The 19,390-nt window shown below is 40.6% G+C and overlaps 1 protein-coding gene across 1 annotated transcript in view; it reads right to left on the minus strand.

Moving 5' to 3' along the window:
- Positions 1 to 213: 213 nt before the first annotated feature.
- The window catches only part of LOC113408204 (cadherin-13-like), a gene marked incomplete at its 3' end in the record, with an annotated part of 39,924 nt that continues 20,747 nt past the window's right edge, over positions 214 to 19,390 (minus strand). The window contains exons 2-3 of the mRNA XM_026661357.1: positions 891 to 1,073; positions 214 to 467 (exon numbers count right to left, since the gene is read on the minus strand). Of these exons, the coding sequence (XP_026517142.1) occupies positions 214 to 467; positions 891 to 1,073 (437 nt within the window). The remainder of the gene's footprint in view (positions 468 to 890; positions 1,074 to 19,390) is intronic.

Below are 19,390 nucleotides of genomic sequence, written 5' to 3' on the forward strand. Positions count from 1 at the left end.
TATAACATGGAAAACTATTGTCACCTGCCTCACGTAGTTCTTTGTCTTCCTGATAATGAAGCTCTTCATTATGAAAAAGAAAATCCTCACTCCTTATAATCCAGATCCCAAATGAATTTAATTGAATGTGGTACTAACAGCCAAGCTCTGCAGGCACAACAGACATTTGTATTCACTTTTTGGTAGACTTAGAGTAAAGAATATTTCACTTACCCAATAGTCTGGTGTTGCAAGATATCTGGATCTGTGGCGCTTACTGTTAACACAACACTGCCTATGGGAATGTTTTCTTGTTTGGTCACTGTCATTGGGTCTGGGTGGAAAACAGGGCCTTCGTTTACATCCAGAACAGTGATCTGAACTGTTGCTGTAGAACTGCGGCCGTAGGCTATGTCTGGAACCAGCGGGTCTTCATTTTCTACTTTGATCAGCAGTGTGTGGAATGCTGAGATCTCGTAGTCTAAAGGCTGTAAGACATGTCAAGAAATCAGAGTACCAGATGCAAAGAGCACGTATAACATTCACCCAAGCTTGTAAGGACAGAATTAGCCACAAAGGGACAGCGCCTCCATCACCATCATTGGCTACATCCTGCTGGCTGGTCCAAGTTCAGCACCAGACAAGTTGTGTTGTCTCTGTCTCATTCTGTGTGTATATATAGCCACACAACAAAACCACACCATGTACTCTAGCATAGTAGCAGAGTTACTAGCTTCCAGTAAGCGGGATCCAGCAGGGTTATTGTAACACAAAAGGAGTGACAGGTATTGCCTAAACTGAACTGCTAGCCACCAAAATACTTTCGCCTAGCTAATTTCAGTACTTGGTCCTTTTCATGTGTAATGCACCTCACAGTAATAATAAATTATACAAAAGCAAATTGTCCTTACTTTGACAACAGAGAGCATCCCCTCATTCGTCTTTGGATTGGTATGGATTTCAAAACTCTGTCCTGGGTTTCCATTGATAACAGTATACACAGCTCTCCAGGCTCCTGTTGCTGGGTCATCGCGGTCTTCAACCGATAAATTCACCATCACTCCCGTGACTCCTTCCTTTACTGTGGCGTGGAACTAAAACAAGGATTGTTATTAGTATTAGTATTATTAACAATAATAATAGTTACTATTTTCTAGTAATGACCACACACACGTTTTTTTGTTCAAGCCAGCATTAATTATTTACATCAGGAGAAAGATGTAATACTTGAGTGAAACTGAATTTCATAGTCCATAAATAATACATTCCCAGAGCATGAAGAGTAAGGTACTGTATTACTACTGCACTGCCTCTGTTCTTGATAGATTGTAGATAAGTAACAATGTGATAGAAAACGTCCTTTGAAAGCACTTGACTGAGAAGAAAAAAAAATCATCTAGTAACTTCAGTAATTGCCCTACAGATAACACACAGAGGTGCGGAAGTGCACAACTACTGGAAAAAGAAATGTTCAGAACTGAGAAAGCAAAAGGGTGGATGGAACACGATTCATTCTTCTTCTAAGATTCTTGCCTTTTGATTTTTTACAAAGTCCCCCTCTTTTAACTGCTCATTACAGTGTCATAAATAAATAAAATATTTGACTTGTGTCCCTGTCCTGCTTTTTCCTTGATGAGTTTCTCTGGGATAGAATAATTGTGGTTCATTTTACTATGTAGTTCCCATAACTATCATGCATTACATTCTCTTTTCAGAGGGAAGAACTGTCATTATGGGAAGTTTGCAGCTATTTTACAGGTCAATTAACCAAATCTTACCTGGGTAATCGACAACTTGATTATGGTCCAGTCAAACTGTATATGAACGCTATTCTCACTTAGCAGGAGTATATTAGGTAAACATTGCAGATGCTCATGAATTTCAGACACAATAACATTTCTCACTTCTAAAGCACTGGCAGCTGAAGCACTTTATATTAATTAATGTAATGAATACATCTCTCCATGATCTTGTGGTGGGGAAGAATTTTGATATATCCATTTTATGGATGGATAAACTGAGGCTCAGAGAGACTCAAGGCCCAATCTTGAGAAGTACAGATCACCTGCAGTTCAAATTTAGATCATTAGGAGCTGGGAGATCTCAGCATCTCTCAGGATTAGCCCCTCAATGGCCCCATCCTGCAAACTTCACTAATGTTAGTAGCCCCCATTCCCCTAACTGGTTTGCCTGTGGCTGCTTTGTCAGTGGCAATACTGTTTTCTATTCCCAGGGACAAAATTCATCCATTATGCAAATCTAGCAGTGTCAATACTTTTGCCCAAGGAATAGTGATGACAAGTCCTTTGCTCTATCTTATCAACCTCACTCCCCCATAATAACAGAACATTTTGAGAGGTTGCAGGGATTTCCAAATATTACCCAAGACAGAAGATCTAAACTATAATCTTATTACAATATAGACTTTGCAATCTGGCTACTTGTAGGTACAATTTGATCCCCAATACTAAAATATAGGGGAGGCAACTATGTCTTTTTCTGTCTTCAGTGTCTTCTTTTTCATTTTTTTCCAACAGACTTGACTTAGGTTCTCAAGCCCTTTTTGAATTTATCTGGAGAATCTGAGTGCATGCATTAAAATTCATTTATTTCAAGCTCTTCAGCTTCAGACTCGATTTTCTAAGAAGGGCAACATTATTGATTGTCTGTTTCTATCGTCTTCAATACAGTTGGCAAGAAATTTAAAGGTTCTTTTGATTTTGGGAGTTAATACATAGCTTGTTATTGAGCTTCGGTTCAGGCAGATCATTAAGCTCATTTACAGCTTAATTAACCTGAAATAATACTTTAACAATATGTTAACTTGACTTCAAATGGATCAAAAGAAAATACAATATTTTAAGAACCTCAGATATAATGGAGCAATGGTTACCAAGAAGCTGCTCCACTCCACATAGAAAAGTGTTGTAACTTATAAAGCACACTTGTTCGGGTCTCATGTTTTGAAAGAATCCACCATTTCTTGTAGCATTTAGGGCCTGAATCTCAGAGGTGCTAAGCATCTGTAACTTCTGTTAAAATCAGCTTTCCAAGTTCAGTCCCATGACTGATTTGTTGAATTAGCAAATTCAGTAGTGAGCCCTCTCCAGTCTGTTAACAGTTTAAGTTCTGCAGCCCTGCAAAGTTTATCGGATGTTGACCCAGGAACAATGAGAAACATACACTACAGTATGGTTAAATGTGGAGGCCTGAACTCTATTTACAACTATTAACAAACTGGGTAGCCACAACCTCACGCTACCCAGTGGAATTGTTCCAGTATAGACCTCAACTAGTACACCAATGGCCCTGGGACAGCAAACATGAGGGTGAGTGCGAAGGACATGCCCCCTCTACACCCTCAGGCCTACCCAGGGATCCTGACTGGAAGCAAGAGTCCTGCCCAGCCTCCCTCCTCCACACCAGAGATAAGATGAAGCCAGCAATAGGCTATGCAAGACATGGAGGCGTACCCTTTCACCATGCATTGTTGTACTCAGGATCAATGCCCAGGCAGTCCATTGGGTCACAGGGACCGAAAACCAGACCATTTTCTAACCCAATATCACACTGCCTCATGATTTCTTAGAGGTGGGTCTCAACTGGCACCAGTGGCCCGTGTAGACTATAAACCGGAGGGTGGGTGTCAACACCATGGGCCCATTACACACTCAGGTCTGTCAAAACCAGCATCCCAGCCCACTTCCTTCCTTCATGCTGGAGATAGCACAGATAACATGAGGGTGCTCTAAGGTGTGCAAGACACTGGTGCAGACGCCCTCACCATGGATGGCGGTGCCCATGGCCACTGTACTGGGAAGCCAAAAATAGCTACTTGCCTAGGCAGCAAACAGCAGCCACCTTCCTTCCCCTCCAGTTTTCCCCTCCTATTATCATCCACCACTGACCAATGGCAGCAGCAGTGAGCAGGGGAGTCTCCAGTGCCAAGAGGCAGCATACAATAGCTTTTCCCTTCCTTGAGTCCTGCAGTACAGAGGGTGGGGAGAAGGGAAAGGGAAAGAAGCAACCGCCCCATACACATATTGAAGGCAAGGGGGGGGGGGGGGGAAGAAGAAGAGGACGCATGTGGCACATGGCCCTAGTTGTTCCTAGTTGAGTTTTCATGCCCCCGCTCCCACTCTCAAGATGCTTCCACTTCTTCCAGCCCCACTGCAGCCACAACTTAGTAGTAAGATGAGCATTTACTATTATTGACATTTTTTACTTAAAAAAAAAAAAAGATCAGCAGATTCCATATTTTAAGCTTTTTCTCAGTCTTGGCTCTGTACAATTACTAGACATGCACTGCAAAGACCAGATGTTCAAAGGTGTTCAGGACCCAACACCTCCCATTTAGACACCTAAATAGGGGGCCAGATTTCAAGAGAGCTCAGCTCCTATTTAAGCCCCTAGGCCATGATCCTGCACCATTAAAATCAATGGGAGCTTTGCCATTGACATCAACAAAGGCAGGGTCAAGGCCCAATGGAGGGATTGGGACTCATGCTCCTAATTCACATAGGTGTTTTTGAAAATGCCACCCCTTGATCAAGTGGACAGATTTTTCATATGCACTCAGTACTCCCCTGCAGCTCCCATCAAGAATACCAAGAGCTGCCGGGTGCTGAGCAATTTGAAAACGTGGTCACGTTTCATTAGGTGCCTAATTCGGAGCTGAGTCCTTTTGAAGATCTAGCCCTTAAGGTAAATACAGAAGACCACCCCCGTTACGATGCTGGAGTCTGATGGAAAAGCTGGCGGAGATTCTTAGGTTTTTCAGCCAGTTCACAGAACACGAAAGTCGGTTTAAGGACATTTGATTTAACAATATCTTAACGGAGAATGGTTCTCTTATGTACTCGGCACTCTTGCCTACTCCTTTTTCAGGCCGAACTCCCAGTGGCTTCAATGACAGTGAATTAGCAATTCAGAAAAGGGCACTTAGACCTGGTGTGGCCAGAAACCTTCAGAGCTTATGATACCAGCCGGTCAAGTAACTGAAACTCCTCTGGGAAAGACAACAATGTAAACCTGATAACTCCAACCTTCAAGTTACATTAACCTAGGTGTCCTGCAGTTTACAAGCACTTCAGATGACCATCAAAGCAAGTGACTATTTGAAGCTGCTTAGAGTTTGGAATGTTAGGGCTTGTCTACATGGGGAAGTTAAGACACAGTAAGCTAGGGTGTGAATTTACAGCACTTTAGCTACTCCAGACTCACTCCCTGTTAGGACACTGACTGTGCACTAAAATGTTCCTCTAGGCAAATTAGTTTAGCACACTTCCAAAGTGCATTAAGCTAATGTGCTCAAAGGTACTCTTAGTGTGCAGTAAGAGTGTTCACATGGGGTGTTAGTGCGGAGTAGCTACATGCACCAGCTAGTGCCCATCAGCTACTGTGGGTTTTTCCCCATGCAGACGAGCTCTTAGGCCTGGTCTACACTGGGGGGGGGGATCGATCTAAGTTACGCAACTTCAGCTACGTGAATAATGTAGCTGAAGTCGACATACTTAGATCTACTTACCACGGTGTCTTCACTACGGTGAATCAACTGCTGCCGCTCCCCCGTCAACTCTGCTTGCGCCTCTCGCCGAGCTGGAGTATAGGAGTCGACAGGAGAGCGCTCGGGGATCGAATTATGGCGTCCAGACTAGACATAATAAATCGATCCCCGCTGGATCGATCGCTGCCCGCTGATCCGGCCAGTAGTGAAGACATACTCTTAGAATAAATCCAGGGGAGATGGATTAGGAAGCAAAGTGATCAAACGTGCATGATAAATGATCACATTGGCTCTGCAAGTTAGTACATGGATAATGTTATCACTCATATGAGAGTGTGAAAGAAAGAGCAGAGAGAGAGAGAGAAATTCTTACTATGGACAAAAAATACAGTATATGTTATATGGAGGACAACCTCTGGTGTCATTCTAGTCTGGAGGGCCCTTTTATACACAGAACAGACTCCCCAGTGACTAGAAAAACATGTTGTAGTAACAATGGCTCCCCCTTAAAAACCAAAAGCAAAAAAAGAAGGGTTAAAAAAAAATGAACTCAGAACTCAAGCTAGTTTTGAAAATGGGGAAACAGAGTGATAAGTTCATCATCTCTCAAAATGCAAGATTTACACTCTTACGACAGGGTGCTGAATAGGGAAAAGCTACTGCCGTGCTCTAACCCTCCCCCCCCACACAGTGGCTAACACATATAATTAGATCGTGAGTTAATTGATTTTACTCATTTTAAATATCCGCACATCCCTAAAGCACCACTATAAATTAAGAACAAAATTGATGAGTTCAGAACTTTAGTTAAACTGCTGCCATCAGCACCCACATTAAAAAAAACATCTATAAATAGAACACCTTGAGACAGATGCTTAGCTGGTGTAAGTTGCCATAGGAAGTCAATGGAGCGATCTAGGCTCATTTATTACAGCTGAGGATTTGGCTCTGTAAGTTTAACTCATTCAAAAGCGTTATATGCCTTATTTCTAGAGATGGGCTCAAACCAAACATTCACATCTAACCCCCTTGGCCTGGAACTGGGAAGGCAGTTCTAAATTATTATAAAGGATAATGAAAGAATACAATTTAAAGTTTTGGTTCCAAAGGGGAAAGGGCCTAATTTTACTGATTCGGTGCAATTCAAGATGGGAAAAATATCAGAGGAACAACAGATCTTAGGGGAGTTTCACCATTTGGAGCTGAAATCTTAAGAGATCCGCTAATGGGACTGCAGCATCAGCAAATTTAAACACTAGCCCTTGATCAAAACTCCACACTCTACCTTAAACGATCTGAAAATTGCCTCCTTGGCCAAAATTGTAACTTAAAGTTTCTGTAATAGGTGAGATTTTATTTATGATGTGTCCATATGGTGCATAATAATAAATGCACTGGGGTACCGTGGGTGACCAGCATCCAGTAATGAGTATGAGCATGAAGATATGCCCTTTGTAAGGCCATTGAGCAAATTCTGCCTTAGGCTGGGACACCAACCCAGCCCAAAGTAAAGAGCTGCAATGAACAGCAAATGCAATGTGAGAAAAACGTGCTTGAATTGATGATCTGTGTATCAAGGCTCATTAGGATTCCACTCACTGTCGGCCCCACTCAAGAACAACCAAATTAAAACTGCAAGTCAGTTTTCATTAATCAGAGCACCATTCCAGTTGAAGGTGTTGTGTGGGTTATCGTCACGGTGTTTGTTTTCCTGTCTAGATCTCATGAATGATGAAAGATGATGAGATATATTAATACACACAGCTCCATAAGAGGACGTAGAGAAAGCTCCCAGAGGGAGATCAATCCGCTATATTCCCCACCTCCACCCTTTAGAACCACCTCACATCTATTCTTTCCCACAATCCCTTGTATTTAAACCACGAGTTCTAGATACGCAGGTTTTTGCAAATTAGGTTTATTAGAGTACCATATTTTATATTTTTTGTATATTTTATCTTTTCGTGTTGCTATTCAGTGATAGCTGTGAGATGTGCATATATAGTATTTATGCATTTGTTTGGTAAGACGCTAGCAGGTTTTCTATGGCATTATGCCTAAAATACTTCCCAGGACACATGGATCTTTGGTGTGATCACACAGGTTTGCAGTGTCAAAGAACCCAGCAGAGAGAATCTCATGAATGTCAATTGCTGACATTTATAGTGGAATTCACTTGGAGAGACAAGCCAGACTTTCTGGCCAATGATAAGCCAAATCACCTGGCATTATGATCCCATCAGACATCCCAAGCTTGCCAGATTAGGGCCTGGATAGAAATGTTCAATTAACATATGGGTGCTTCACAAAGTGATGTCAGTGATCCATTTGATCACTTTTCCTGTTGAGTCCAATAGTGATCAAATGCCCTGGCATGGTGTTAGGGGGCACAGTGTTCAATGTAAAACAGAGGACATGACCCGCTGTGACCATTAAAGATTTACTGAACTTTTCATATGAATAAGGCTGTTGTTAACCTTGTGACCTTGCCAAATTGCATCTTGGAAAATTATATTCTCTCCTCAGAACTCTCTCCTGTGTGTTTTTTTTTTTAATGATATTTACTGTCTTTAAGTGGTGTGTAGCCTTGACTGTGCTCACACAGACAGTTGCTGTTCTTCACCCTAGACGTAGCTGTATTACCATAGTGTATTTAAAGTTCTCCTTGCACAGTTTGTACATTAATATATGAAGCACGTCGGGAACCATTTAGATGAGAGGTGCTATGAAAATGTAAGCTATTATTATAACACGACCAGGATTTGACGACGTAAACTAGATGCAATATCCTGTTAAAGAGCAGAGCGCAAAATGGAAATCACTTGAGTAGCCTTCAGTCATTTTCACTGTTTTACTGTAATAGTTCAGGCTATTGGGTACTTTATTTCTTATAAACTGATGATATTTCTTCTAGCTGCTTCCTTATTTTCTTCTTAATACAGAATATTCTCAAGGGGGATGGAAGTGATCATAGAAAATAACTGAATTGTACATTAGGAAAGATCTTCTTGAAGATATGAAATTGACCATCATCACTTTGAATGCATTTGTACCTTTTTTTTTTTTTTTTGCTATTAAATGGTTACAATTCCTATTGACAGCAGTAGGAATTGCAGTGCAGAATTTGTTCCCCTTTATGGAGAAACTCTGAGGCATTTTAATATTGCTGGTACCGCATATTTGAATGATGATTTAAAAGAAAAAGGAGGCTAAGATTGTGGTCTGCATATTGTAGCAGAGGAAGGTCGATTTAATGGAAGGACTGGAGATTTAGCGGATTAAGAGAGAATGTGTCCTTGGTCGATGATCTCCTCCTGGCTATGGTAAAGGAAATGCATCCATGCTGATTTTATTGATTATGTGGAAAGTGGGCAGTGTGGGCATTTCCTGTGGACTTAGGTGATGTAATGCAATTTTTTGTTGTTGTGAAGATTATGTTTTGGAAGGAGTGCCCAGAGCTTGTGAAGGGAACATCTAATGGCTGTTTTTATATACATACCAATACATATAATGACAAATCAATGAAAGAAAGAACAAACAAAAGAATATTTCTGAATGTGACCAGGGAGCAAACTTTGCCAGCTAAAATTCTAGTGTAATAAAGGTCATGTGTATAACTACTGCCACAGTCAGTAGTTAATGTTCTGTGAACTCATAATTTCTGAATAGATTAAATTGCATCTGTTGCTTTTTAAAAACATAAATCAGCTCACCACCCCTATTTGATTTGAGCTTTGAATGGTAAGTATTGTACTTCTGAATATATTAATAAGTATGTTGCTAGCCTTAAAATTTATTAGGGCTGAGTACAGATTTGAATAGAAAATAAAATGTCAAGAAATGCACTCTTCCAAACATAGGAGATGTAATAATTTCAACATGGCTGATAAAGAACTTCAAGCTGATGATCATTCAGAACTGAAAAGGAAATTATTACTTGATGAAAGGATAATTTGCTGCTATTTTCTTTAACTCTTCACTGTGGAGTCCCAAACACAGTCACATAGTACATGTACTTGCTGCTAACACATTGACAACAAAAATAAAGTACAAGGCATTCTTGGTCTGATTCTCCTATGTGACTCCACTCCTAGAAATCAAACAGGAAAATATTCATATCTATTATGCTAAGTATTGAGAAATATCTGTCTAGGCCATATACATTGGGTCAAATTATTCAGAAACTCTGAGGCCAGACGAGACAATTAGGATAATCTAGTCTGACCTCCTGGCCTTTAGAACTCCACCAGCATTGAGCCACACAATTTATGGTTGAACTAGTGCATATTTTGAAAAACATCCAATTGTGGGACCTTCTCCAAGGCAGAATCCTTGGGATAGATGAGAAAAAGAAGCTGAATAATAAGATAAGAAGCCTAAGCATCCTATCTAATATCGTGTCACTTTTTGCACTGACAGTACCTCTCAACTGTTAAAGAACCAATTTCCCCGTGAAGATGGTTATTCACAGTGCCAACTTGCAGCTGATCACAATCCGTGCTGCCAACAGCAGATGTTTCAACAGTGGTTAAGCCTCTTCCTGTGGTCCTTGGCGAGCACCATACATGCATCAGAACATCTTGTATCTCTAGAATATTTTAGCAATGAAACGTAATCAATTCCCCAAACTTCTGGCATTTCAGAGTGTGCCAGCTCGTGGGTGAGATGCCCTAGATTTACAAGCCCCTCCAGCAGAGATATGTATGAAGTTGGCCCAGTCTGAAAACTCTTTTTTGGAGTCAGTTAAGAACTATGGAAAGTTTCATAGTGTGCCAGGAGGTACAGATGGAAGGAGGTAGCTTTATGTGCAATAATACAAAATTTGTTTGAATTTTGAAACAAACTTCTAGCCAGTATCCATTTTCTAGGGGAAGTGGGAGGTAAAAGGGAGGGAAATTCTGGCCAGAGGTACGGTATTTCACACTGTCTGCACATAACAACTCTTCCAGGCAAGCCGAAGACTCTCTTTTCTCAAGCTGATGAATAAAGTCTATCATATGCAGAATCTCAGAGAGGAAGTACATGAGTTTCCATCAAACTATCTGTCATATCTCCTGTTTGTGCAGCATTCACTGAATGGAAATCGCAGTGGTATATCAAAGTGCCGTAATATAAGGAGAATCATTTAAGGATTACAGTAGGAGAACTTTCATGATTAGTTATTTCTTTCTTTTTCTATTCTTTTTCTCTCATGGGAAGGTACTTTTTATCATATTGCCAACATTCTGAAGAACGCAGCGCTATCATTACACTAATAGGGACAATTGGACTATGGGTTTGCAACTCTATCAGCACAAAAAGACTCCCTTCCCAAGGTCAAAAAGGAGAAGCAATAATAGATGTAATGGAATCTCACCAACCTTGTGACTTCAGAATGATGCGAGCCTTCTTGTATGGCATTGTGAAGGCAGTGTTCAAAGCAGAGTTTGCAAGGAGTTCTCTTGCAGATGGTGCATGCACGAGGTGAAAGTGTGTGTGAATTAAATGTCGACTGGGAAGTGCTGTGATGGGGAGTGACTGAAGCATGGAGTGAATGGATGTACTATCTGAGGTTGAGTAAAAGAGAGGTAGGTCAGGAAGAAAGTAAAGATATGCTAAATGGAGTCTCTCTTTTCTGTTATAAGGGAACCTATATTCTCCATACCCCGTTGTCCAGCTCCTTTCTTAGATGCTCATTTCATCTGTACTTGAAAGAAAAGTATATAGTGAAAAAGGAAAACTAAACATCCCCTTTCAGAGTGACTTTCGTGGTACTGTTTCTTCTTTGCAATGTCTGTAGAGGGAGCATTCAATGCACTTTCGTCTTCTTGCCTGTAATTTACATTTTCTTAACAGTGCGTTCAGAAGGCACACAGCCTAATAGAACACAATCATTCCTTTTTCCATCACTTATCCTGCACACGTTTTGATGTGGATGGAGAAATAATCACTTGAGTGCTTATAAATAAATATGAACAAAGAGCATAGATCCAGAATGACATAATGCCTTACATAATTTCATGTCAAAATCTATCTAAAACTATCCAGCATACTACAGATACTTGTAGACCTAAGTACCAAAGCACTGATGAGGCTCCTTATCTCTCTCAGTTTAATACGATAGCCAATATCTACATATTGCTGAGAATAAAAGGGGATGTTATACTTGTAGGTCAGGGTGACAAGCATTAGAAGGACCCTGAGGCCTAGCCAAAACCTATTTGCATCACTGAGGGTGGTGGGTGTGTGTGTGTCCTCTGCTCACAGGCCTCAATGTACATTAGGTCTAGTTTTGGGTTTAGCGTGCGGGTGGTGTTGGTGGCCTGTGATACACAGGAGGTTAAGCTAGACAATCTGGTGGTCATTTCTGGCCTTAAACTCTATGACACTGGATCAGGACTTGTATGAAGAAAACTTGCTTACTAAACAGTTATGCTAGTCCTCCTTTTGAATGGTTCTTCCCTTTCTTCATCTGTAAATCTATCTTTATTCTTAGTATTTATGCGAATTATTAATAACAAACACATCCCCACAGATATGTACATTCTGAACCTTTCCCAAGCAAAACCATGCAAGTAACCTCATTAATAAATATTTTGGATCCTAAGGCACAGATCCATATGAAGCACTTCCAACTGAGCCTGCCAGTTCTATGGCAAATAACGTTAAGGGACAATAAACATCACTTAATTTCTGTATATAGCTATATGACACGCTGCAGCCTGCAGTTCTTTCTCCCTTTGGAAGTGAGAATACTGCTGCATTAGCAGGTAGGCAGAAAACTATGCCAGTTCTTGCCTCCGAATAAGCTCATAATGAGAGAGGTGAAACATGAGGAATGATTTCAATGGAGCTACAAACCCCAATAGGAAAATCAAAATCTATTTGACGTTAGAACAAAATCTTTTTTAATCTAGCTAATGCGGCTTTTGTGCTGATGCTGATCGGTACATTTATTACTGAACAGTGGGATGTTTGAAAGCACAGACACCTGACTCCAATTCTTCCTAAGAAAGCAATAATTTTCAGGTGTTCGGCTTGGTGGTTAATACATAGATATATAATTTTCAGCAAATTAAGCAGTGTTTTATCAGTCTTGTGATCTTTAGGATTTATAATCAAACCTTGATGACATCCTGATTAATGCTGGTGTAGGCTCTCTGAACCCTACAGTGTTTCTGATCATTTGGAGCTTAGCTCGTGCCAAGATAATTAGCCTCCTGATTATTCTAAGTAACCAGGGGTCAAAGGTTAGCTAGCACCACAGAGCACATTTAATTCAATCAATTTACTTAGTGAAGCAGTTAGAGAAATGTATTTCTACCACTGCATTAGGAATTTTTTTTCTGAATTCCTATGCTTTGGCTGATGAGCATTTTAGCTTAATTTCTAATTTGATATTCTAGTGGGGTTTTCAACTTCAATTACTCATGATATTTTCACTCATAAAACCAGGAGCTTCTGTGTGGGGAGGAGAAGGAACTGTCTCACTGAGAGACAAAAAAGCAATTGCTATTAAGCTTGTGTTTTTTTCTGCTAGCACATTCTAGAATGGGCTTGGAAAGAACCCTGCTGGACATTGTATGTGAGTGTGTTTTATTGCTTTGTTGAGTCTAATTTTAGATGTCTCTCAAGCAAAGGGAGTTTGACCAATAACCTAGGGACACATGCTATTCCATGGCAGCAGGTTTCAGAAATCTTGGCAGCTTAGTTCATGTTCAGAGGTGGGCTTGGATAGTTTACTAACTGCTCCAGTATTGTAGTGCTAAGTGAACATCTTTTATCCCAACTTTTTTTTCACAGAGAAATACAGATTTGGGCCAGCCAAAATATTTAGCTAATCTGTATTGATATTGGAGAATTATTTTGGTCAAAAGGAAAAAATCACTGGGAAATGTCTAAACCATTTTGACGTGTCCATTTTTGGGAATAGATTCAGGTATCATTCACAAAACCAGTCAGGGACCTTTTACCCAATAGTCTAGTGGTTACGATACTTACCTAGGATGCAGGAGACCCAAGTTCAAATCCCCACCCTGGATCAGGACCCTGAACACACATCTCCACCCTCCCAGGTGAGTGCCCTAACAACCAGACTAGTGGGGGATGGGCCTCCCTCAGTCTCCTCTTTGTACGAATAAGTAAATGTCCATCGGACTAGCGACTGGAGCCCAGGTCTCCCCTCCAACAGGTGAATGCTCTAACCACCAGGCTAGAGGGTTATTCTCACTCAATGGCTCATGCCCAATGATTATTTCATCCACACTTTTGTTTGATTTGTTGTTGTTGTTGTTGTTTGATTTTTCAGAATTGCCAGGGAACTGAAAAATCAAGTTCATCTCTCAGCTCTACAGCAAGGTGATAGGGAGTGCCACGTTGCAGCAAGTCCTATGTTTGGGATGAAATGTAGAAAGCATCCCCTGACTACTTCTGGTCCACAAGGGTTCCATGGCACTTCTGATAAGAATAGGAAGCAGTTTTGCTCAATTCTATCTGGATAATTTTCCATTTTGACTAGCCAAAATTCACATCCGTCAATGCATCAGGTTTTCTCCATTTCTTGTTCCTTAGCTGTTGGAGAGTATTGCTTCTGCCATTACACCAACCTGTTACTGCCACCCCTGAGATGGACTGAATTTTAGTTGTGAGAGATGAGTATCTATAATAAATAGATATCACAGATAGCAAGAAACATGTAGGACCTAATTTTCCCCAACTGATGCTGGCTTCTTCCCCCATAAATCAAGGTACAGGGACCCTGACATGTAAAATCGCACCATTTGGGATGCTCAGTGTATCTGTAATGTCCTCTGTCTGCTAAGAGGGCCTAACGGTTTCAGTACTGCCCTGAAAAGGGTACTGCTGGTTGGGATCTGTTGTGGCCAGGACAACTTGGAGATGTTCTCAATAGGGAATGTCCTTAGAAGCCTCTACTAGCAAGACTCCTATGGAAATTAAAACTACCGCCCTTGGTGGAACCCCAAAGGTTGGGGGGCAGTGGAATCATTGTCCTCCTCCTTGGAAATAAATTCCTCTCTTCCTCCAGTTGCAGAGTTGTAATTTATACTACTTTATGTCGATGGAAATTAATCTGGCCCACAATCTGTACACTGCTTTGGGGTCCATTGGGATGAAAAGTGCTATCTATATATGTGTAAAATATTCTTCTAATGAAGGTCACTCTGAAGTGACTATTTGTTTGATGGGTCTCATCCTAGACGCCTGTGGGTATCTGCCCTCAGTACAAAATTTGACACAGATGTCAGACTCTCTCAGCTCAAGAGAAGTCCAGAACAGGAACTGCAGGGTAACTGCAGGTCAGGAGTTAGGTGCATTAGAAGCAATATGTGAAGAACACTGCCAAGGCTGCCGAGTGCCTGCCTATGCTATGTAGGTCACTAGCCAGTGCTAATAGTCTCACACTTTCATGAACATGAAATTCCCTCAGCCTGTTTATAGAACGAAAACCAAGAAAACCGCCTATACATAATATCATTAAACACTGAGTCTTATCTACAGAAGAAAAAACACAAGACCAACAAAAACCCTACAAAAACAGAAAGCTACTGCACATACAATTCTCCTCCAGGAGAGATGAGAGAAAGAAAAACCATACTTGATAGATGTTAGTTATGTCACAATGTACAACTGCAAGGCACTCCGGTATTGTGGCAATGGTACCCACAATATAAGAACATATATAAACTAGAATAGGACCCCATAATAATAAACCTTTTCACAATTGTATAGCATCGTTCACAAGGTTCGACTTTATGAATGATCATCGGTGTATTGTCTTTAATTAAGCTTGTAGCTTGAACTCTGAGAAAGAAAATGAATGAATAAATGCCAATGAATAAATAAATAGAACTGAACCACAAAATGTGGATCCAGGTTTCAGGTCCTCCTCCCCCCCCTCCCCCCAATTCAGCAGTGTTCTGATCTGGGGTTTTGGTTCTGTCCATTATAGAAATAGGGATCGACTGCAAAAAGCACATTTGCTTTTCCAGCTGCAGAAGAAAGATGACATATAAGAAAGTTATATTTTCAACATTTCCTTTCTTAGCTGAAAGTATACTTTACTGCCATGAAAATGCAAAGGGAAAAAAACATATCAAGCGTGGATTGAAAGGGAGTGGGCGTGAGATATTCAAACAATCATGCTGGGACAGACTGTGAGGGGCCACTGGAATGATGTGGGGGGGAAGAAGTAGCTTGTGTCTCTGACACATAATTCAGCCACAGTTACAGTCCCTATGCTCTCTTTAGTACATTAACAGGCTTCCACCTAGCACTCTTGTGGGTGCAAATTATTTCAACAGCAGCAGGAAGGGACAACGAAGAGGCAGAACCATGCCCCCTCCCCTTCCCTGCACTGACTAACAGAGTTGGCTGGATATGCAAGGGGAGCAGGCTGCAACATCCTAAGGGATGGTACCAGGGGCGTATATGTAGTGGAAATCTGGAAGAGATTGTGCTTCTGGCAGCATCATATGTCCCCCAACTCCTCATGGGCTGGTGTGTCTTGGCACCGCCTCCGAAGTAGAGATTTTACCAAAAGTCACAACTGAGCTCTATTGTTAAGAGTTGCCCATAAACTGCTGCACACAAGAAGTCATTTGCAGCGCACAAGAAGAAGTTCCATTTGTCCTACGGGAATAGAGATGGTCAAAAAACTGGAATTTCTGTCCTGCGGGCAGTTACGATATTTTAATATTTGTTTTTGGCTCAACTCTAGCCAAAAAGTAAAACTATCAACGTGTTTGGCAGAATGGAAAGTTCCTAAAACGTTGGATTTGGAATGTCAAAACATTTCATTCCAGTTTGTTGAACAAAATCAAAGCATTGTTTCAATATTGAACTGCAGCCACCACGATGTCTCATAGGAGTTGTAGATCAGGTGTCTCATGCCCCATTTTCCTCTATGGGCCAGGCTCCCTGGCTGGACTACATCTCCCAAGACCACTGTACCAGTTCAACCGGAGGGGAAGAAAATTGGGAAAACTTGTGTAAAATTTTTAAAAAATTGACACTGGAGAAACTGCATTTTCTGTAAAACAAAATATCAACAGAAAATTTCCAACCAGCCATACCCAGGAAGGGAGCTGCATATTCTTAATCCCCATTTACTGGCACGTAATTAACTAACAATTTGCATATGTAAAGACATCTCTCTCATAATATGTATAGCTTTGATCAGATTAATAGGTTGCTTATTGTCATTGCCTTTAACCATTCTAAGGCCATTTACTACTCATATCTCTATCAGACTTACAACATTAATCTATTATATGGTAAACGCTGTGGGTTTACGGGCTCTAGGGACTGAGTTTGTACGGCACCTAGCACATGGGATCCTAGCCCATGATTAGGGTTCATAGGTTCTACGTTAATACAAATATTACATTCATAAAAGGTAACCTTAATATAAAAGGCAACCAACATCTCATTTGGAGGATGGTACCTTCTATAGTAGAACATTCTTTTACTTCTGGCAGGACCAATCTGAAATATCATGAGGTTTTAGCCAAGAAATAGGTTATTTTTATCCCTTTGTTGCTAAGATTTATGAAGTTCTGAATACATCTATTTGTTTATCTCATACATACAAGACACCCACCACTATGGTGTCTGGGTGCATTTATACACTCACGCTGGATGAATTAATATTTCCAAATACAAGGAGTAGATGATTTATCTTCTCTTGTAGACCAGAACTCTAAATAGAACACATAAAGAGAGACTTGGCCATTTAACGGAGTGTCCAGAATTTCATATATTGCATGGCTGGGTTTTTGGGTTTTTTTTCAGCAAAGCACTTACACATGTGCATAACTTTTAGCACATGCTTAGTCCCACTGACTTTAATGGGCCTATGTTTAAACAGATGGATCAAGGCCTATCTTATGGGATAGATTGCTGCACTGTCTCCATTATCCACAGACTACCAATCAACTGAAAGGGAATTCTGGATGGAAAGTGATTATTGCACATGTGTAAAATTCATTTTCTCAAGGAAATTGTGCTCATTTTTGGTGTTCCTTTAAAAACAACAAAAACAGCTAGGTGATATTCCTAATCTCTCCTGCAAAGCTGTGTTTAAATTACAGAACAATTACAAAGTGAATAAAGAAGATTGTTTCACATTCTGTACTCCTTTGGCCTTGCCAAAATGATTTTTATAAAATTAAAAAAAAACGTTCACAGGCCGAGAACTCCGATATAACTTGCAGCCTGTAGCACATTTTTACTGCTCTCTTGCAACATAAACCCTTAGAAATAGGATTTGCAATGGAAATGCAGCCAGAACCTCAGGGGCACATTGTGAACAAGTACAAAATGTTGCCTGCAAACCTTGACAAACAAGTAAGACTGATGATATATTGATAGTAAATGGTCTGGAATTTTTATACTAATTTTTCCCATGGCAATGGATTTGTTTAATGCTCTTCCTGACTATGGTACAGCTTGCTCAGGAAGGATAGACAGGGGAAAAAGGGAGAAGGTATTGCCTTATATATTAAAAATGTACACACTTGGACTAAGGTAGAGATGGACATAGGAGACGGAAGTGTTGTGAGTCTCTGGGTTAGGCTAAAAGGGGTAAAAAACAAGGGTGATGTCATGCTAGGAGTCTACTACAGGCCACCTAACCAGGTGGAAGAAGTGGATGAGGATTTTTTTAAACAACTAACAAAATCATCCAAAGCCCAAGATTTGGTGGTGATGGGGGACTTCAACTATCCGGATATATGTTGGGAAAATAACACAGCGGGGCACAGACTATCCAACAAATTCTTGGACTGCATTGCAGACAACTTTTTATTTCAGAAGGTTGAAAAAGCTACTAGGGGGGAAGCTGATCTAGACTTGATTTTAACAAATAGGGAAGAACTCGTTGAGAATTTGAAAGTAGAAGGCAGCTTGGGTGAAAGTGATCATGAAATCATAGAGTTTGCAATTCTAAGGAAGGGTAGAAGGGAGAACAGCAAAATAGAGACAATGGATTTCAGGAAGGCGGATTTTGGTAAGCTCAGAGAGCTGATAGGTAAGGTCCCATGGGAATCAAGACTGAGGGGAAAAACAACTGAGGAGAGTTGGCAGTTTTTCAAAGGGACACTATTAAGGGCCCAAAAGCAAGCTATTCCGCTGGTTAGGAAAGATAGAAAATGTGGCAAAAGACCACCTTGGCTTAACCACGAGATCTTGCATGATCTAAAAAATAAAAAGGAGTCATATAAAAAATGGAAACTAGGACAGATTACAAAGGATGAATATAGGCAAACAACACAGGAATGCAGGGGCAAGATTAGAAAGGCAAAGGCACAAAATGAGCTCAAACTAGCTACAGGAATAAAGGGAAACAAGAAGACATTTTATCAATACATTAGAAGCAAGAGGAAGACCAAAGACAGGGTAGGCCCACTGCTTAGTGAAGAGGGAGTAACAGGAAACTTGGAAATGGCAGAGATGCTTAATGACTTCTTTGTTTCGGTCTTCACCGAGAAGTCTGAAGGAATGCCTAACCTAGTGAATGCTAATGGGAAGGGGGTAGGTTTAGCAGATAAAATAAAAAAAGAACAAGTTAAAAATCACTTAGAAAAGTTAGATGCCTGCAAGTCACCAGGGCCTGATGAAATGCATCCTAGAATACTCAAGGAGCTAATAGAGGAGGTATCTGAGCCTCTAGCTATTATCTTTGGAAAATCATGGGAGACGGGAGAGATTCCAGATGACTGGAAAAGGGCAAATATAGTGCCCATCTATAAAAAGGGAAATAAAAACAACCCAGGAAACTACAGACCAGTTAGTTTAACTTCTGTGACAGGGAAGATAATGGAGCAAGTAATTAAGGAAATCATCTGCAAACACTTGGAAGGTGGTAAGGTGATAGGGAACAGCCAGCATGGATTTGTAAAGAACAAA

The sequence above is a fragment of the Terrapene carolina genome, unplaced genomic scaffold (genome assembly GCF_002925995.2).
Source record: "Terrapene carolina triunguis isolate 2854851 unplaced genomic scaffold, T_m_triunguis-2.0 Scaffold1033, whole genome shotgun sequence".
Classification (NCBI taxonomy): domain Eukaryota; kingdom Metazoa; phylum Chordata; order Testudines; family Emydidae; genus Terrapene; species Terrapene triunguis.